The 22,043-nt window shown below is 33.8% G+C and overlaps 1 protein-coding gene across 1 annotated transcript in view; it reads left to right on the plus strand.

The window, feature by feature from the left end:
- LOC122815364 (dynein axonemal heavy chain 3-like) overlaps nt 1–22,043 on the plus strand; it is a 4,921,723-nt gene that overhangs the window by 822,216 nt on the left and 4,077,464 nt on the right. Inside the window, exon 15 of the mRNA XM_044087818.1 lies at nt 12,406–12,600. Within this exon, the coding sequence (XP_043943753.1) occupies nt 12,406–12,600 (195 nt within the window). The remainder of the gene's footprint in view (nt 1–12,405; nt 12,601–22,043) is intronic.

A 22,043-nucleotide genomic window follows, 5' to 3' on the forward strand; every position in this document is an offset into this window, starting at 1 on the left:
GGTCAATCAATTTACTGTTAATGATAACATTCATATATTCATGTAATAGGGAAATAGTGTTCTGTTCCTCTTCACTCATAGTATGTACAAATTCACTGAATTTCTTAGTGATACATGATATTAACTAGTTAACAGATTCATCCAAGTTATAATATTTAATTAAATGTTCTGGCAACTTAGCTTTTCTTTTTTTAAAGTAATGAAATCATAATACTAATCCATTCCTTTTTAGCAAATTGATTTTAACATTGTTCAGAGATTCCTTAAATCTAGAGTAGTGTGCAATGAAAAGCACACACATTTCTATTTTGATATTAATGGAGTTTAAAAAACACATTTCTTAACTGTGTTAAGAATTGTTTTCATATATGCAGAGTCTAAAGGATGACATTTCCTTCTAAGGTAAATTTTATGAACCAGATGCAAGGATTGTTACATATTTATAAATTTTAATATTTGATAAACTTAAAAGAATTTTGTAAAATCTGCTACTGAATGGTTTTCCATTGACTAATGTAAGTTGAATCTAGCCAGAGTATGATAGAGTTAAAATCTGCAGAAATATAATAAGATTCTATGCCTGGGAAACATATATCACTATATTCCCATAACCGTTTATGATTTATATAACCAATTCTCAGCATTTTAGGACCACATGAATGAAGTCAACATTTTCTCCATTTTCTTTAAACGTTTTTTGTCAGGTATTAAAACTGTTGAATGTGATATGTATACAATCATGTGTAATATAATCATTTTAATAAGTACTAACCTATCTTCAAAAATAAATAAAAAATCATTTGATTTTTAATAGGAATTAACACTTCTTCCTCAATTATTATTTTTCAAAATTATTAATAATCTTACTCACATATTCATACATTTATATTCCTAAATATTTTAGTTCTTTTCCTTTCCAATTATATTTATATTTATCTTTAAATTTATTATCTTATAATTGATTTAACACTAAAATCTTATTATTATCAAATTTCAATTGCAATACTTCTTGAAACATTTTAATTTTCTCTTCTGTTTCTTCACTTGAATAATACAAATCTATAGTTAGTAAAATATTGTCTGCAGAAAGTTGTATTTTAGACTGACAATCCTTGTTAATTGACAGTGTATTATTTTTTATTGCATCTTATACTATTAGCTAAGGGTTTGATAACTAATGCAAATAATATAGAGGAAACTGGACACCCTTGCCTTGTGACTTGGTTTAAAGTGAATCTTTAAGAAATGTGAGATCCAATTTTAACATATGTTTTGGAGTCTCTTTACTATTTTTTTAATATTCCAATATTTTTTGTGGAAATGCAATCACTTCTAAAGTTTTAAACAAGTAATTCCAATCTATAGAATCAAAAGCTCTCAAAATATCTAAACTATTTAGAGACAATTTTTTGTTCATTCCATTTGCTAAATCTAAGATAGTTGCTACCTTTTTTATATTATCATACATTAATCTATTTGCTATAAATACTATTTAATCTTTATTAGTTAATGTACTATGTCTCTTAATCTTGTAATGAAGATGGAAGTAAATATTTTATAGAATACATTTAATAATGAAATAGGTCTATATGAGGAAACTAACATATTATCCTTTCCTTATTAAAGTATAGGTGAGATTATAGAAAATTTCCATGAGGGAGGAATTATCATGAAAATGTGACTCAGTAATTCTAAAATATTTAACTGACACAGATTATATTATTCCATTCTTAAAACATCTAACACTGGAGCTTTACATTTTCCCTTTTTTAAAGCTTCTTTAACTTCAATTAGGGTAATAGGCCTATTCAGTAGTGATATCTGCTGGTCATTAAGTTTATTAGTAACATTTTTCTTTAACTGCTTCTCAATTTTGTAATACGCAGGATTATTATTTGTATCTTTATTAAGATCCTCATGGACTTTTAAAAATATTATGCATTTCCTCTATGCCTAATGTAAGCTTATTAGTATGATGCTTTTGGATATTATTGAGTTGTGCTTTTTTGCTTAATGTCTTACTTCTATTAGCTAATCTAGGTAGATTTTTTAAATCATTGAATAACTGTGAAATTTCATTTTTTTAAAGCTTGATCTTTTGCATTAAAACTGTTTGATATTTTGTCATTAACTTTTAATGACTTCAGTATTATCTAACTTCTTTGTTTTATTTTCAAACCTCACTTTATGTAGTTCAGCTTGCATTTCTAACAACTCTTTATCCCACACTTTCATTTTATTTCTAGTCTGTTTTCCCATTCTAGCTCTACTATGTATTTTTAAGGAGTCCCATATTATGAATTTACTAACCTGACCATTAAAGATAAAAAAATTCTTAATTTGTTCCTTAAGATGATTCTTAAATTCTTTTAGTTTCATGATACATACTAGGATTCTATATATAATCTGAAATCTCCTTATATCCAGTAATATATTAATATTAGTGCATTATGATCAGATAAAGATAAAAATAGTTTTAAAATAAATTTACTTTATTAAGTAAATTTATAGCGACATAAATCCTATCAATTCTAGTTTGCATCCCACGAGCATAAGAATAATGAGTGAAGAACAATGATTTAGCTTCTGCTTTTACTATTAAATTGACTAAATTGTTATTACTAATCCATCTGTTTAGTGCTTTAGCTGATGCCAGAATTTTAGCTTTCTTCTTTTCCCTTGTATCTTCTATACTGGATATGCAGTTAAAATCCCCTGCTAAAATTTAACTGCCCTTCCAATGAATTTTTTTAATACGTTTATGTGATTTTAGCAACTCTTGCACCTATTTCAGTGATCTAGTAAAAATTAGCTAGCGTATAGAGTGTGACATACTTAATTATTAAAAATATATGCATTCTTTTTGGATCACTAATGGATTCCATGACCTTAGGCATCATAGTAGATTTTATCCAAAGTATAGCTGTTCCTCTCCTCTTTTTATTAAAATAAATAGAGGATAACATTTTGTAACCTATTTAAATACTGTATATCTTTATCTATCAAGTGAGTCTCTTGCAAGAATATAATGTCTCCTCTTGCTTTCCTTTTGTTGCCATTATTTATTCAATTTACATTAATAGGTAATATATTTAAATAATCTGTACTGTGTATATAAAAATAATTATTTTATAAGATAATATGACACATTTATCCACCATATTAATTTACTTTTATATAAGACTCTAATGCATTCCTCCAACACTATCTTAACATTCCACATTTTTTGAATACTTCCTTTCTACAAACTAAACTACTATAACTTGTAAATAACAAAAACAAAAGCAAGTCTGCAACTGTAACTGCATATATTACTAATAAAACACAACCTACCATGGATACCAAAGTTCCTAGTTTTCCTATCAAATAGACCAACTACTATACTATCTCTCCATCTGCCAATACCAAAAAATTCATCAAAAATCTATCTGAAAGCTACCGTGACTTCCAAATGTTTAATATAATATAATGTATTTTAAAATAATAAGAGAGTATTAATTTAACTATATATTTTGCCATTTAAAACTATTTCCCTATTACTAGTTAAAAAATTTAATAATCCAGTAAATAATCTACTATATACTTATTTATGTAATAGTATAAATTATCCATTAAATATTCCTAAATTATTCACTCATTCAACATAATTATAAATAAATCTCTAAATAAATATGTAGAGAAAAATGCGACATGAAGACATAAAGATATCTGTAAACTTACAGGTGATAGGTAATCTTATCATACTAAATTTTTATATGAAAGGAACATCAATGCATATATACATTCATCATGCTAATAGGTGTACACATATTTTATATTGCTAACAAACAGTTTGAATTAATTTTAAAACTACAAGTGTCTAAATCTCCAAATTGGGTAGCACTCAATACAATAAATATAAAAATATTTAAAAAATCTTTAGCTTATTAAACTAATTCATAAAAATATGTACACTACCAAAGTCAAAGATAATGTCTTGCTATTTCTATGGAGTAAAAAATGCAGTCTAAACCATATATATTGTATTCAGAAGTTACAATGTGCTTACTTCAAGTCTCATTCTTTCTTCTCGGGTTCAAACTTATTGAAAAATCTACTTTACTTTCTATCAAAATGGATGATCTGATTTAACAATATAGTACTCAAATTTCAGGTCTGACTTATGAAATTAGTTATTTCAAATAATTTTAGTGAGTTTAATAACATACATGTAAGAAAGCTTCAAAGTTCACATAACAAAGCTTCAAATTTCAGCTTTCAGGATATTTTCAAATATTTTATATGATTTTCTGTGTAAATTATGTGAGATCTTATACATTAACAATTCTGCCATATACAGGTATAGGTAATACACATCTTTCTTATAAGAAGTTTGCTATTTAAAAATATTTTTCTGTCTTATTTGCCCACTAATATTTTATCTTATTCTATATATATCTTGTATTTCTAAAATTCCCCATCAAAAGCTATTTAATCATTAGCTCTCTGTTAGTGATTACAGTGTATGTGTATATGTCTTAACTTACTGATACTGCTCTTTTGTTCATCTTACATAGTAGACATTTCATTCTTTCTGCATATGTATATTATTCATAAGATGTTTTTTCTATTAATTCTAGTATTGCAAGCAATCTTGACTGTATATAACTAAATTCCTGTTTATTTCATTTAAATATGTGATTTTTAGCCATTGTGAACTACTGTTCTGATCTATGCTTCATGTCCTGACCTTAGAATGTGATTATTGCATGTGAAAATGACAACTCACAGCACACAGCAGCTATAAATTTCCTCTGTAAGTTTATCATTCATTGTAATTATATTAAACTGTTTTAATCAATAACAAACATCTTAATATGTATATTTAAAGTTACTAAAACTACAGCATACAATATTAACATTCAACAAAATGTAAGTAACGTGTATGTCAGCAACAACACAATATAAAACATTACTATATCCTTTATTTTACCAGTTCTTCACTTCTAAGAAAAGAAAACAAAATGTTATTTTGAGTAGATTTCTCATATATATACTTGAAAAAAATGAAGAAAGAAGAACGTTATTTTCTATTTTTCACAGATATCAATATATCATTGATGAACTTTGAACTTTCAGGATGGCTCAAGGTGGGAAGCAAGGAAAGGAAGAATCCAGCATTCTGACACAGCTGTAACATTATTTTGTTTTCTAGCTTTCTTTAAGTGTTACTTGCTTCATAAATGACCTGTGAAATGAATGTATTACACAGGAACATAGAAATCAAAATAACCAGGATTTTAACATTTCTAATTAGCATAATATTTAGATTTGATGTTTAGTTAACTAAGCAATGCACATACTAAGCAAAGTTGAACAAACAAAATAAAATTCTTAACTTATATAGTCTTAAAGTTACCAATTCTATTACTTATAATTTAATGACATTCTCTTACATGAAGTATTTGTTAATGATTTAGAAATACACTTATAAGTTTAGTTAAATGAAATATATTAAGTTTTACACTGTAAATATAGTAAAACAGTAAGACTAGCTATTTATATCCCCATCATGTAAAAAAAGTTTTAGCTTAAAATATAAATACATACTTACATATGTTTTGAAGCTTAAAGTCCAATACAAACCTTTTACTTAAAGGATAAATCTATTGTTTCAGAAAATAAAAGTTATGGGATCAGAGAATAAAAATCACTTGCTTTTAAGCTTTTTAATTTTAGAAGCAGTTTTCCCAGGAATTCAGTTCACTCATTATCTTGAGGGATTTACTGTTCCACTCCACTTCTTCAGTATTGTTAAGAATGTTTCCTGCAGTGTGTCAAATGTTTTAGTTCCTTCAGAAAGAAATAATTTAATCTTTGCTGGAAACACAAAATTGGCTTTCATATTGTTCTTTTTAAGTTACTGGATCAGTGGTAAACATGATTTTTTATTCATTACTCTAGTGGAATAATCATTGTCAAATCTGATTACATGTTCATCTATTTTAATAGGTGGGCTGGACTATGCTGTTTTTAATATTTGATCTTTTTCTAAGCTAGACATAAACTTAATTATAATTGAATGTGGAGATGAGTTTTCCTTCATCAAACATGCTCTCAGGGATCTATGTATCTTTTCAATTCCAAGAGATAATGTTTCAGATAGATTTAATCTTTTATGTAGCCAGGTTTTTAAGAATCTTATTATATTGTCTCCCTCATACTTTTCAGGTAGACCAGAAATTTTAATGTTATTTTATTTCAGTCTATTTTCTAAATCACCAACTTTATCTATGAGTAAGTTATTTTGTTTTAAAAGTAATCTAGTCTGAGACTCACCTTCAGATATTCTCCCTTCATGATTGATCTGAGGGTAATGCACTCACTCAAGGCACTCCTTGAAATGGAGAACATCAACATCTGTGCAGTGACAGAGACTTGGTTCAAGGCTCCAGAGACCACCCCTGTATTTCCAGGCTATAATTCATGCCACACCTTTCGGCCACCTAACCTGGACCGAAACACTAAAGGCGGAGGTGTGTCCATATTCATTAAGGATATCCACACCTCCAGGCTAGTTGCTCAGCATAATGCATCCGAGATTATCCAAGTGCAACTAACTCTGGGCAAGACCGTAATCCAAATTGTAGCTTGCTACAGATCCCCCACCATGTTCCAGTATTCCCACTCCTCATTTCTTGATACACTTGAAAATATTAGGGTACAACCTAACACCCTAATAATGGGCAATTTCAACTACCCCACCATTAACTGGGCAAACTACTTATGTACCAACTCTTGTGTTCAACATTTTCTGGGATTCATAAATTCCAACGCCTTGGATCAACTTATCCACACCCCCACCTGGGGCAGCAATATCCTAGACCTGGTCATTACCAACTTGGGCAACCAGTGTTCCACACCAGAGGTCAATTCCTCTGTCAGATCTGACCACAAACTAATCACCCTAGACATCAACATCCCTCCCCCACCTCCCCATTAGGGAAACCACAATAAAAAATTTCTCCAAAGCCAACTTCACACTTCTTAAGACAGAAGTGGCAAACTTCACGACACCATGCTGACAGACAATAGCGGTACGACTGCTGAATCTTACACAAATGCACTTTATAAGCACTTACACGAGTGCATGGACTGTGCAATCCCTAACAGAACCAAGATGCTATCCTCCAAAAAAAAAAGGAAGTCAATCTAGTGGTCCCCTGCCATAAACAAACTCTACATCAAAAGAAAGAAACTGCTGCAAAAAAGAGTAAAATCCCATGATTGGAGGAACTCCCTGGTCAGCCTCACTAAGAAGCTGAGATCCCTCATAAAATTCTCCAAAACTAGTTACAAAAACAAAATCGCCACTGATTCTAAAGACAGCCACAAAGCATTCTATAGCTATGTCAAGAATCTCAATGGCAACACTTAGATCTACTCGGAGTTACAGCACAATGGCACTAAATATACAGAACCAACTGATATTGCCAACCTCCTGGCAGACAGGTTCAGTGCTAACTTTACCTCCCTCACATCCACTAAAGGGCCCATCTGTATACCAGAAGAATGCAAAGTTCCTGTAATCACTGCTGCATAGGTAAAGAACACACTCTCCAAAGCCAAGAACACAGCATCCATGGGACCTGACAACATCCCAGGCTGCATTCTACATTAACTACAGAATTAACTGGTACCCCACCTAAGTACCATGTTCAATCATAGCCTCACCTCAGGCTTTGTACCCACCGAATGGTGCACAGCAATGGTTATCCCACTCCACAAAGGGAGAGCCACCACGGACCCCAGGAACTACCACCCCATTAGCCTGACGAGCCTGGTCTGCAAGGCTATGGAACATATCATTGTGGAACTTATAAACAATGACATTGGTAATCTTCAAACTCTAGACCCCACCCAGTTCGGGTTTGTAAAAGGAAGATCATGTCTTCTAAACCTGATAGACTTCTTTGAAGCGGTCACCAAAGCCATAGATGAGGGTAAGGTAGTTCACACAGCCTATCTAGATCTCGTCAAGGCATTCAACACCATCCCCCAATCTGGAATTTTAGATAAAATCACTAAACTAGGTGTAAATCCCTATGTCACAAGATGGGTTGCCAACTGGCTCACTGAAAGAACCCACACTGTGAAAGTAGCAGACTCCAAATCCAACTTCATACCAGTGACAAGTGGAGTACCACAGGGTTCAGTCCTGGGTCCTCTCCTTTTGGTATCTACTTCTATGAAGTACAGGCTAACACAGATGGTCTTTGGCTAACAATGTTCCCAGACGACTGCAAACTAGGAGCCATAATCAAAACTCCTAACGATGTGGACATCCTACAATAGGGCCTCACTGAGACAGATGTCTGGTGTCAAAGCCATGGCCTCAAGCTCAATGCCAAAAAGTGCATTGTCATCCCTTTTGGTAAAAACTCTGTACTCATGAACTATCACATAGGGGGTAGTCTACCTAATACCAAAAGTGTAATAAGAGACCTTGGGGACACAGGTGGACAGTAGTGTCCCCTTTGATAATCACATCGCCACAGTAGTCAGGAAATCCTTGTACGTGGCACACCACATCACAAAAGGTTTCTCATCCAGGAAAAAAGAGGTCATTGTTCCCCTCTACTCATCACTCATTAGACCTATTATAGGGTACAATGCATCTTTTGGTATGTACCTCACAAGACATCTACAACAACTGGAAAGGCCACAGAAATACCTCACAAAGAGGATTACAGGCCTCAAACAGATGCCATATGCAGACCGTCTCAAAAAACTCCAGCTTTACTCTGTCACATATCGCCTACTCAGAGGCAATCTCTGCCTAACATACAAAGCTATGCCAAACCCAGAGTTGTTGGACATGCTCCACTTAAAAAAATCTCAATCCCTCTGAGCTACATGCTCTAAGGACCGAAATCTTGTCACCACAATAAACAGAACATGCTGGAGGGATAGATTCCTGTCCCAGAGACTTCCCATACTCTGGAAAAAACTACCTATCTATATCAAACAAAGCTCCTCATTAGCACACTTCAAGAAAAATCTTGATGATTGGATGGGCGATAGGAAATTCACCCCGGGGATCACTTATGTGGTTTTGCTCGACAGGGGCACAGGAAAATAATTTTCTTGGGTGGCGAAAGCCAGGGTACCTTTTGTCCAGGCTTATATAGGCCCTAGGGCCAATAGCCTAGTACCTACCTATGAACCTATAAAGCTACTTCCATACTGTTGATTTGTGCACTTTGTTGTTTCATAACAATTTCAAAACATCTGATCTTCTTTCTGGTCTTTTCTTTGAAACTTCATATTTTGGTATCCTGTTTGCCCATTTTAAGTAATATATCCTGTATACTAGATATTATTGACTGGATGTCTTTTTTAACACAAGAATACAAGAATCTGGAGCACCATTTCTTGAATAACTCATGTTGAAATCTCTTCTCTCTTAACCAAGCAGTTGCAATTCTGACAAGCAAATTACAGCGTTTGAAGAACTTAAAGCTATAAATCTTTTCTCTGACTGCTATTGAATAAAATTGGCTAACAAGTATCTCCATTTTGATTTTTTATTGTTTGATTATATTTTCTGTCAGAGAAATGTTTTCCATCATAGAGCTTTCACCAGTTGCTGCTCTCAGTTAGCCATCATGGCCACACCCCCACCTCCTTACTGATTCTTTTAACTTGTCCATCTATTGATCATCTTTGTTATGTTCCACTGGGTCGTTATAAATATTCTCCAAAAGCTGTTTATTTATTCTTTTTTTGGTGATGCTTCTATTCCTTTTAATTTGTTTCCCAGTTCTCTATAACTTGTTCATCAACAAAGTGCTTATTTTGAATCTTTCCTTTATACTTATCAGCATATCTTCTATGTTTTTCTGCCAGTGCTGATATTTTTAGTTTATTATTTGCAATGTTGTATGATAGAGACTGGCCTGTTTCAATACTGTACATTGCTTTTGTAAAATCTGCCTTTCTAAGTAATTGGTTGATCTGTTCCTTCTATTTTCTTCTAGTGGTGATATTTCTTGAATGAGTTGCTTTATAGTTTTTTTTCTATTCAATGCTTCTATGGTGGCATTTTATTTCTTCCCTTCCTTTCCTTATTGCTCTATATTTTTCTGGCAAGACTTTATCTGTTATTAATTAACCTTCACCGTAGTATATGCTATTTATTTCTGTTGTATCACACAACTTTCTCATAATAGTCCTAATTACTATGTTCATCTAATTTACCAAACTTCTAACATTTTTTATCTTATTTACTTTATATAATGCATTTCTTTTATTGATCTTGATATGTCTATACATCTCTATTAAATCAAGAAGCTCTTCCATTAGATTATTTTGATCTAGATTGAGAGTACTTTCTTTGCTCTCCATTTCTTGTGGGTATTCTACAGAAGTTCCAGAGCATGTTCCTTTGGTATGTCCTCTTCAGATGCACTCTGCTTCATCTACTGCTTCTTCATATAGGAGCTCATTCGCTCATCACCCTGCAACATTGTATGTGACAACGTCATCAGTGTTTCCTGCTCATTCCCTTGCTGTGTAACTTCAACTGAACTTTTGTACTGTTCTACGACAGAAGACTGCAGAGCATCAACATGTGGCAAATCTTCAGCAGCCTCCTGCTCCACCTGTTTCATCTTAATTTGGAGACACATTGTTCCATCATACTGACATATTACCTGAGTTGGATTTTTTTACACAAAATCCTTCACTTCACAAATAATCCATAATTTTGTTTCTATTTGTTTAAATTCTTCCTTACAAACCATCTTTTCTACTTTCTCCCCCTTTTTTTTCCTTATTTTTGTATTGTGAAATTTTTCATGTCTGTGTGCCTTTGCTTGTATTTCTCTTCAAATATCATTGGTGTTGTTTTTTAATATTGATTAGTTTTATTTTCTTCTTTGCATAAATAATGTACCATATCAGATCTCTTTTCCCACATCCATAATTCTTCTTCAGATATCTCTCACTCCACTTGCTTTTCCTTAATTAGGATACTCTTTGTACTATCATGCTGTGACATTGCCTCTTCTGGATTTTCTGTACTAATTCCTTCATTTCACAGATAATCCATGACTTCAGTTTATATTTGCTTAAATTCTATCTTACTAATCCTCTTTACTACATTCTCCATTTGTAATCTTATCTTTGCATTGTGAAATTTTCCTTATCCAGGTATACTTGCCTGCATTTTTTTTTTCACATTTCTTTGATGTTATTTTTTTATATTGCTTGGTTTTGCTTTCTCTTTTGTATAAATATTGTACTGTACCAGATCTCTTTTTCTTTCCCATGCTTCTTTTTATACCTTTCAAAAATCATTGTGATTTATTCTTTAAATTTTCACATTTTTTTTCTGTCACTTCTTTTACAAGTGGCCTGAACTTTCTTTCTTTATGCAATTTTCATGGATCTTTTGTATCAATGAAAACAACTTTTGTATTTAAGCTTTTCATAGTTTTTACTGTGCAAGTGCTTTTTTTTCTTTTCTCTAATTTCTGTCTTTATATTTCTGAATATTTTTTGACTGGAAATTCTGAGCTTCTTGCATAGTAGTAACAATATACAATGTCTTTCTTATTCTCAGTAGTCCACTCTGTCATCTTTATAGCTCTTTTTGGCCTATCAGCTTTTGTGGATATTGTGGACTACTACTTCCTTCTAAAATGACCATCTTGCCCTTGAGCTCAGACTAACCCCATTGTAGGAATGTTTCCATATCTTAAGGATTGTTTGCTGAAAATTTTCCAGTCTTGGCACAGTGTGTGCAGCAGGTTTGGGTGCTTTTTTGTCCTGGGACTTGTGCTACCTCTATCAGTGATATATGCTATATAAGACACGGTCTATATATCAGTGTTGTCTTGATGGGATTTTATGAATCCACCATATGAAGGTACTCACCAAGACTTGATGATGAATTCAGTTCCAGCAATACTACTCTCCTTTTCTTACTGATTTCTTCATCTCTCCCTTTGGACCATTTTCCCTTTTAATTTTTCCAAGTCTTGGGTTTCTAATACCATGATGTTAATGAACCCCATTTCTAAGTCAAAGCATGATTAAAGTTTATGAAATTAGTATACTAATATGAATTTTCCCCAGTGTGTCTTTTTTCATGGCATCCCAATTTATACTTCTATATAAGATTCTTGCCACATGTGGAACATTTATATGGCTTGCCCATATGTAGAACTCACTTTTAGCCTGTGTAGTTTGTGAGTGCACTTTATATCATGGACTATACAAGGCATGAAATACAATGTTAGGTTTCTGCATATATCTAGACCTTTTGATGCTCATCAACTTAAGTATATATTTATGTTTATCATTATGAAATGCAGACAGACAACTCTAACTAATGTAAATGTCATTTTAAATGTTTTCCAGAAAGCTTTAATCAACCAGGAAGAAATACTTCTTGAGACTGGACAGATCAGCCAATATCCAGAAATTCAGGATATTATCCGAAGCAAGGAGCCCTTTGACCGACTGTGGACAACTGCTGCCCATTTCAACACACGCTATAACCAATGGTTGAATGGACCACTCTTGCAGGTTAATGCAGAAGAAGTGGAAGAGGAGGTTAGCATAAGCATGGCTTTTTCGTAAATTATAATTAAAGTATAAACTGTTAAATAAAGGGCACATAATATTTAACACTATTTTTCAAAGAACTTCATGTGCTTTTATTTTTCAAGAAGGGTCATGCAAATTATGAATTTTACAACATGCTGGTATACTTCTGTTCTGCAGACTTTGGTTTAATTAATGGCCTAGCAGCTGTCGGAGTGCTAAACATTCAGGTAGCTGGGGGGGGGGGCACTATGTAAAACATAAAAATCACCCCTCTGAGCCTAGTGATGTGAGAAAGAATGTTTACCTGTATCAATGGTGTCCTGAGATTCACTATTAGACTGGGTACTGGAAACATCTTTGGACAAAAATGCCTAATACTCTGCTAATCTTTATCTGGGGAAACATATTGGTGCCACAAGGCCCACTGAAGAAATTGTAAGCAAGGGGATGGCATAAGGTCCAAGGTTTTATGCACACTATACATAAGAATGTATGCATTTACAAACAGCCATATAGCTTATGACTCTACCAGGATGGGAGAAAGTGGGTAGGGCATAATTTAAAAATACGTCTAATTACAATATAAGATACTTAGAGCACCCAAAGTTACTTCTCTTGGCAGGAAAGATTAAATATGAAAGAGATGGATGACTATAACATGTAATGATTTCTAATGGTTTACCGGAATGCTTAATAGCAGTAAGAAAGTGGGGGACACCTCCTTCTGTAACAGATTTCAAAGCCGTTACACTGTTCTCATTCGTAAGCAAGAGTACCTGGACAACAGATGGATCTTTTATGTCAGATGCCTGTACACATGGGCCTGTAATCTCATTTTTAAGCACAGAAACAGCCTGTGTAAAATATTCAAAATCTGTAGCATAGCATGCTACATTCAGAATGAGCTACTGAAAGAAGAAAGAAAGTATCTTGCAAAAATGTTACTTTACTTAGCTGGTTACAACATATATACAATAGCACTATCCTCATGTTTAAATATTAATAAAATAATTCCAGTGTCTTTATTACAATTCCATAACTTCTGGTGGTGATCATTGCAGATTAAAATACACAACTACATGGAGTGAACACTGCTTGTTATGCCTATGGATGTGGATGCAAATTTTAACACAGTGATGAAGTCAACATCATCATAAGTCAGTACTACATTTATGTGGATTAAACATGATATAACAGAGCTATCGTTTCTGAATAGTCTGACAAAAGCAATTCTGCTCACAAATTGAAAAACTGTCACAAACACAAACAGCATAATAACAGTACTATGCTACAAAGAAAGTTCAAGTCATGAAATATACATTAAAACATATATTTATTGAAACACTTTCAAACTGTTCAAACTATGCAAACTGGTAAACACTTTCATCCATAAATTAATTAACTTCCTCAGTGAAAATTGAAAAATGAACCTTTTTAAAACCTTCATTGTTATTTGTGATTGGTTAAAATAGATGACACCCATTTCCCTTAAAGCCTCGAGTACCTTACTAATATGGTTATATATTTTGCTGTCATATAACTCATAGACTATGATTCAACAAAATCACAAGTAACCATTTATGGTGCTTTTTATATGAAAACCTAAGGTACACTTAACCTTGTCTGTAATGTTGTGTGACCTTGGAGTTGATTAATATAAGTAACAGTAATGTGTGAACAGAGTCTTCCATAAAGAAAAAGAAAAATACTTTATTTCAACTGACGTAAACTTATGATTATTCACTTTCTTTAGCCAAATGGCCATCTACAAGCAGTCTTGAAGAATGCTTGCTGTCAGCAGATTGATTAATCTATCTTCAGCTATGAAATACAGCTCTATGGTGTGGGTGGATGTCTGTGTGTGTATGCACACACCTGTGTTCTTATATTAAATGTCTGAATATCTTAGATTGATTCTAACCTTTGCTAATGCATAGCAAGTATGTAACACTTACCAACTCCCTTTGCTTTGATTTAAGGGATATTTTATGAATCCTACCCTCCACATTTCTTCTATTTAAGCCTTGACTGGGTAATTCTTATCCTTCAAGAATCTGAGGGTTCCAAAGGAAGACAGAGATTACTTAATTAATTATTTTTCTTATGTAAAAGGGAAGACTGAAAAATGCTGGAGGCCATGAAGAAAGTTATTTGAGGAATATTTTGTTTTGTTTTTGCCCATGAAAATCTCAAGGCAAAAAGTAAAGGACGCAACATTCATTTATTTTTGTGTGTTCTAATCTTCTGAAACTAATTCAAAAGCAGATAAAGAAGCAGACAATAGCACACACATACACACACACACACACACACACACACACACACACACACACACACACACACACACACACACACACACACAGTTTTAGTTTGTAAAAAAAGCATGGTCTGCTGTGAAAATAAGTACAAATGTGCTCGTGTGCCCACTTTTATGTGTTTCAACTACCAAAGATGCCAGTGACTGTGTGTACCCATGACTTGGTTCTTCTGTCAGTAATACATCTTTGCTGTGAAGTTATAGTTTTCTGGCAGCAGTTTACTGCAAAGATGTGTAAAAATATATATTTCGGGTGAAGGATAGCAAATGTTTCTTGATACAAACCTATATCGCTAAGCTCAAAATAAAGAAACCAACAATATGTCTCATGTTAGGAGAAATTTTACTCCAACTAGGCAGTTTTCATCCCCTCAAAATTTAGTATAGCAGCAATACAGAGTGCACCAACTTCAAATAAATTAGAACTCCCTCTGCCACTATTTTTCCAACTAGTTAGGCTAATATTTCAAATCCTTCTGATAGTCATTAATTACAAACCATTTTGCCATCATTGCTTTTACTCCAAATTAATTACCATCTATTACGTACTTAGTAGGGTAATACTAGAAATCTATCTGATAGGTGCTTAAAATTAATTACAGATCCTACTTCCACTAATAATTGTATCCCAAAATAATTACTATTTGAAGTCACGCTGCAAAGTCAAGTTTAAAAGCAAGTAAAACTTCTAGCCAGTATATTAGTCACCAGCCTGCCACTAAATACCACTACTTTGAAGTATGAGTGGGACCACATTCTAAACTTACTCTGTCTCTTAGTTTATTAGTACTAAGTGCCCTCAGGGAGTACGCAGTCTGCCTCATGCTTACCAGCAGCCACTTGCTTCTGTCTCACACTGATTCTGTATGTGAGAGGTACGGACACTAACTTAAACAGGAAGCTACCATCTCATTAAAACTTATCGTTAGTGCTCACCGGGTTTTCGGCACCCATATCAACTTTATATCACCATTCTACTTTCCAAAAAACAAGCTTTCATATGCTGTGTATGCTCAGGCACTTAAGAAATCTCTTCCCAACTGTCACAGGTATCTGAGGAATAAACCTGACAAAGTTACAAAAACACATAAAACACAATCTACAATTAACACTATAATGAAGCATTTCCGCAGTGATATCCATGAGCTATTAAAGATTCCCCTGCCAGGCATGCCATGTTGAACTGTCCTAGTAACAGGGGACTCCATACTGCAATACACTGGCATAATAGGCTGAGTAAGAACAGGATTGCAGTGAGCTGCCTGTAAGGTGCTCAGGTGTAACAGGTTACTAGAGTACTCAGGTGCCAAGGTCACATAAGAGATTGTCATCATACACGTGGATGTGATTGACTTCAGATTCATATTCTAAGAACTCTGGGAAAGAATTTGAGGCTTGAGACATTTATGTGCAGGCAAAAACTTTCTCAACCCACAGTGTGCTTATTTTAGACATTGCCAGCCTGCCACTGTAGCTAATCTGATAAGTTTAGTTCTAGTTTCTTCCACCTCAACTACCTTTCACCACTCCAATATTTATAATCTCTAGCTTCACCCTACCCCCACCCAGAAAAAACAATTCTATGAAAGTTTTACATTCCCTCTTGAAGTTAAAAAACACATAATCTCTGTGGGACCAGCGATGTGTTGGGGTGTTTCCTTGTCAAGATGAAACATTGTTTCAAACACCCACTCCTAAATATTTTTTATACTCAGCCTCTCAAATGGCCTCAAGCCAGAGGCATGGAGAACAGCTCTAGTCATCCCCTCTTCATAAGTTTGATTCCACCACTGATCATTGCAACTCTAAAACAATATGACTTGCCAACCTTGTCTGCAACACATAGAAAAATGCATCATTACAGTCTTCATAAACAATAATATTAGCAGTTTAAATCTCAAATCCTAAACCATTTTGGGTTTGATTCTTCATTGTTAACCTAATGAACAACTCTGAAAAAGCAACTTCTACATTGGTCAAAGTTAAATGATACAGTGTACCTTGATCTGGCCAAGGACTTTGACACCATCCCACACTTAGATATTACAATAAACAAATCAAAAGGGATCTGTCTCCATCAGGGAGAGTCCAGGTTCTATAATCAGATTTACAGAAGCCTCATACAGGAGAGATAGAAGGAATTAATCATAAGCCTTGAATTTTGTACCAAGGATAGAGTAGAGGAACCCTTAAATCATATACCAGGGAAAGAACAGGGGAATGTTTAAATCCAAATACCAGGAGAGAGAGCAAAGAAAATAACAGAGCTTTCAAGAACAGTTGCATAGGCCTAACCCCTTAAGTATAATATGCAGTGAGGAGAAACAGGCATTCCACACAGTAGCAACAACACTTGTGTAAGTTTGGATGATGTTCACCAGGTACCATGAAGAATCATGCTGACTTGCACAAGTATTTTGATCACTCATATTGCATGATGAAGTTCATCCTCTGAAGCATCACACCTATATGACCAAACTCCATAAATGATATCTCATACAGACCCAGTGGACATAGCCAATCTACTACTCAACAAATTCATTTCCAACTTTTCCCCTCTACCCTCCAGTATTCTTAGATCAAATACCCATATCCCCTAAATCTCTTAAGAACAAGTCAAGAACATTCAATCTATGGGGACAGATAACATTCCAGCCACTTAATTGCCAGCCTAAAGCATGGGTTGTCAGAACTTCCTTGGAGGCTATTAAATATTAACCTTACAACAGGATTTGTGATGGATGATTGTAGGACAGCAAGAATCATTCCCTTGCATAAAGGTTGGACAACTGACCATTTCACAAACATATATTAAGAGCTGCAGTTCCTGGTCATTCTCTGATGTTTAGCAGCTGGATTTAACCATAACCTCCTCTTTATATAGATGAGGTGGGACTTGACACTTACTTCTCTTCCATTAAAGCCAGTTGGATGAACAGGCATTGGCTATTCTATCCTTTCACATCTTAGGTAGCTCCTTCGGTGCCTGGGCTGCTAATTCATCATGGGTAATTTAGGACATGGCCAGTGGTAAAGCCATTACAATACTGAGTTGGCTTTCTTTGTTCATTACTTCACTAATGAAAAAGTTACGAAGAACAAGATATTCAACTGTGTGTATATTGTCTGATTTATTTCATAATGGACATATCATATGCCTTCTTACCACATTACTATGAAAGTGTCTTTAATCAGTGCATTTAAATAAGTTCAGCAATTTCTCTTTAAGGAAAACTTATAGAATAGTTGCTTCAACACATTTTTATTTCTTACACCATTGAGTGAATATTATATATTGTTTTAGAGTCTCTCGCCTCTTCCTTTTGTACTTTTTTATTGCAGGAGGCAAAAATTACACCTCATTATTGTTATTTGATTACATATTTAATTCACTGGCTCTGTTCATATCTTTAACAATGTAAACATGTGACTATCAAATTGTACTCACCTTTTATTTGATAATTTTATTGATTTTAAAAAAAATCCAGTATAGAAGGAAGCCAGATATAGTACAAACTAAGAAACATTTTTTTTCATTCTTCAGTTGAATAGTTGCCAGATGTTGTCCCTAGATCAAAGCTCCCTCTCTTTTGGTTGGTTTTATCAATAACTAGAAAAATAATCACTAAAAATTGGAAGTGTAAAACCGTTTTATCTTTTAATGATTTCATTATCTTAGCTAAAAATATATGTAAGAAAGAACTCTCACCCTTAAATATAAGGACATCAAATATCACTCATCAGAAAAAATACTGGCAAAAACTATGGGATTTATTAGAAAAATATTAATGGCTTTGTTTATTATCGTACTGCTGTGGACATATGTAAATAGCTTTTTTTTGTTGTTATTTTATTTTCTGCACTTGAATTGTATACTTTTTAAGTTTATAAAATCAATACAAATTATTTTTAAAAAATAATACATTATTGCACATGTTTTAAGCAATACAAAATAGTCTTTGTTCAGGAATTATGGTTTCTGCAGTTAAGGACCACTAGATGGCCAGTACTTTCTTTATTTTAGTAAAACAACAACAGTGTTCTCATTCTTTTTACACTTTACAAATAATTAATTATGAATTAAGGTTCTTAAAAGTAAAACATGCTAATTGTACAGTGTTATCCATATGACTCTTTGCATGCAGTCCATATATACTTCAACAATAACTGCTAAATATAAAACCTATCATCTACAGAATGAAGATTATTTCTGTATTATAAACATCAAAACATAATAGGGAATCTACACCTACAGCCTCTTCTTTAACAATCGTTACTAACAAAACAGTTATTCAGCAGTAAAATTTGTTATCTAATCTGTTAAAAAAGGCTGCCACGATCATTATTGAGTACAGCAGAAAATGTATATCATTTGCTGAAATACTCAAAATATACACAAAAGAAAACAAAATTGAATGTAGGGTCCTTTAGCAGTTATTCTGCATTAGAAATGAGTTGGAATTGGAATTTGAATCCCAGTTGTTCTTATTATTAATTAACAATCACAGGACAGGTACGGCTAGTCTATAACCAAACAGGATATGACAGGTTATTCTGAGCACAAAAAGGGAAATTGGCTATTTATAAAATAGCCCACAAGGGCAGCTAGCCTAGTAGGGTGTATATCACAATATTGAAAGCTGACAAGTTCGAAGCTCAAAACTTTGAACTTGCAACCTCAAAAATGGAAAACATCGAAACGTAAAGTGGAGATTGCCATAGAGTGCAGGAAGGGAAGATTTCCCTTTACTGCACTGTAGTGCGATCTCAGAGTTGGTATATTTAAGTAGCAGGAGGTGTGGGGGGTGCAGGGGGGCTTGCCAACCTGTATAGAGCATTCTTTGTGTTGTTTTGGGTGTTTAGTGTTTTTTTTTCATGTTCGATGTTGTCAGATTTCGAAGTTGCAAGTTCGAAGTTTTGTGCTTCGATATTGTCAGCTTTCAATAATCTGATATAAACCCAGCCTAGTATATACCAATCCATCTATGAACCTATGAATTTCTGTGATACTAATAGACATCCTACTTTCAATGTGGATCAGTTAACTACTGTAATTAGTCTTCTAAAACATACTGTACTTATCAAAATTTAGCAAGCATTGTTGTTGATGGTTTTAGAGTCAGATAGAAGAATGTACAGTATTTCTGCTGCTACACTACACAAAATTGTTTTCCTTTTCTGTTTGACTCCTGTTACCCCTCCCAGTCCCCTTCCACTTCCAGTCACCTCACAGAGTTGATCGGTTTGCAAACTACACAAAATCAGCCTCCATTATTTATGGAAAAGGTTCACTTTGCTTTCTAACTTAATTATTACTTCTTCAGCATCAGTAAAAGTCCGCACTCCATCTGCAGAGAACACAGTTAAAGTCCTCTTAATACAACCAGTGAAGTCACTTCTCTTAGCAAGCTATTAAGAGTGATAGCGGATGTTAATCTTACATTTGTCCTGCATATACAAAAATGCTTACAAAAATAATAACAATGAGAAAGTAGGGATGTTTTACAGAACCAAAAACTTTCTCACCAATGCAATTAAAACTACACTTGCCACTACTCATCTCCTCTCCACTCTTTTTATGGAGCTCCCATCCTTACTAACCCCCAGGCTTCACAAAAATTAAAAGTTAAACAATGCTATAAAAAAGTTTCTAAATTTGCAGCACATACCCCCTTTCAGAACCCGCCACTGCATAGCACTGAAAAGCCTTAATTGGATAGAACTGCCACATCAGCTAACATATACACAACTTCTTACCACCTACAAAATTATCCAGCATCCATCTGCCTGTCCAGCACTAAAAACATACACAACTATGCTCCCAGTTGGTCATTATGATCCAGTAACCAAAAACTCCCGTCTGCCTACAAACCAAACAAGTCAGCTGGGCATTGTCTGCACTTGTACAAGGTTGCTAAGGCCTGGAACTCCTTACCAGTATCCATCAAGTCAATGCCCTCTCTCCCGTCTTTCAAAACCACTCTGAATGATTTCCTAGCTAAAATCTGGCTGTGTTCTTACTCAAAACCCGAATAAACTATATCCCTAAATTTGTACAAGTACCTTTTCATTCATTATACCTCCTTATGGTCCATTATTCACTTACTTCCTTACTTCTATCCGATCCTCCTCCATGACTTTCCTCTAAATATACCATTAGCCTGTTTTGCCTCACTTCATATTGCAATTCCTGTTTGTATTAGACTAACTTAAATTTCTCTACAAACTGTCTAAAATTTCTCCAAGTATTAAATGATTGTCATATAACTTGCATCGATACTTAAAGAATGTTTTTATATTATGTCTAATTTGTAATAATTATTTAAATTGCAAATATTTCTGTTTTATTTTTGAAGGTTGTAAAATTATTACTCTTAAAATGTTTTGTAATGATTTGGAGCGTTTCTCCCCGGGCCTCTGCTGAAAATAAGCTTCAACCTACTAGCACTTTCACAGTAATAAAATGTCAGTAAATAAAAAAATAAACTACCTACTGGGAAAGTTGTCCTATATATCATCTTATATCTCATATACTCAAGCTATAATATCAGCTTATATATCTCATATTCCCTAAAAGTGCCCATACACTGCAGTCACTGTTGAAAAGCTACATCAAAATAACCATGATCCATGTGCACTGTTGACCCATTACAGTAAATGTTCTCCCTGTTTGCTGCAGCTGCCATAATATATATTCCTTTTCATGTGTCATTGCAAGCTGCACCTGATAACTCTGGAATTCCATATGTCAAGTCTGATACAGTTAATGGTAACTGACACCTTTCCAATTACAGTGATGATTTTGTGAATCACAAACTCCAACAAAGCTAATCATTCTTCAGGCACCAAGCTGCAGTCTTAGATTCATTCTATAGCTTTATCGGATCTATATTAGAACAACAAAACACCATTTCTTCGGACACCTAAACATCGACACCTAATGAGCGAAATCCGAAATGCACAAACAGCCACTTCAGCAAATTTTTTCACAGGGGAAAAAAATTTGCTTGGCCGACCAACAGGAAAACAAACATTCAAACCCTAACCAAGTGGGGGTCTTATTTGCCATTCTCCTTATTTATCTCCTCAGCTCTATTTTGCTTTCTATGTCCCTTCCTTGTAATTTGTCGTT

Source organism: Protopterus annectens, chromosome 11.part0 (genome assembly GCF_019279795.1).
Source record: "Protopterus annectens isolate FY-2018-M chromosome 11.part0, PAN1.0, whole genome shotgun sequence".
Taxonomy (NCBI): Eukaryota; Metazoa; Chordata; order Ceratodontiformes; family Protopteridae; genus Protopterus; species Protopterus annectens.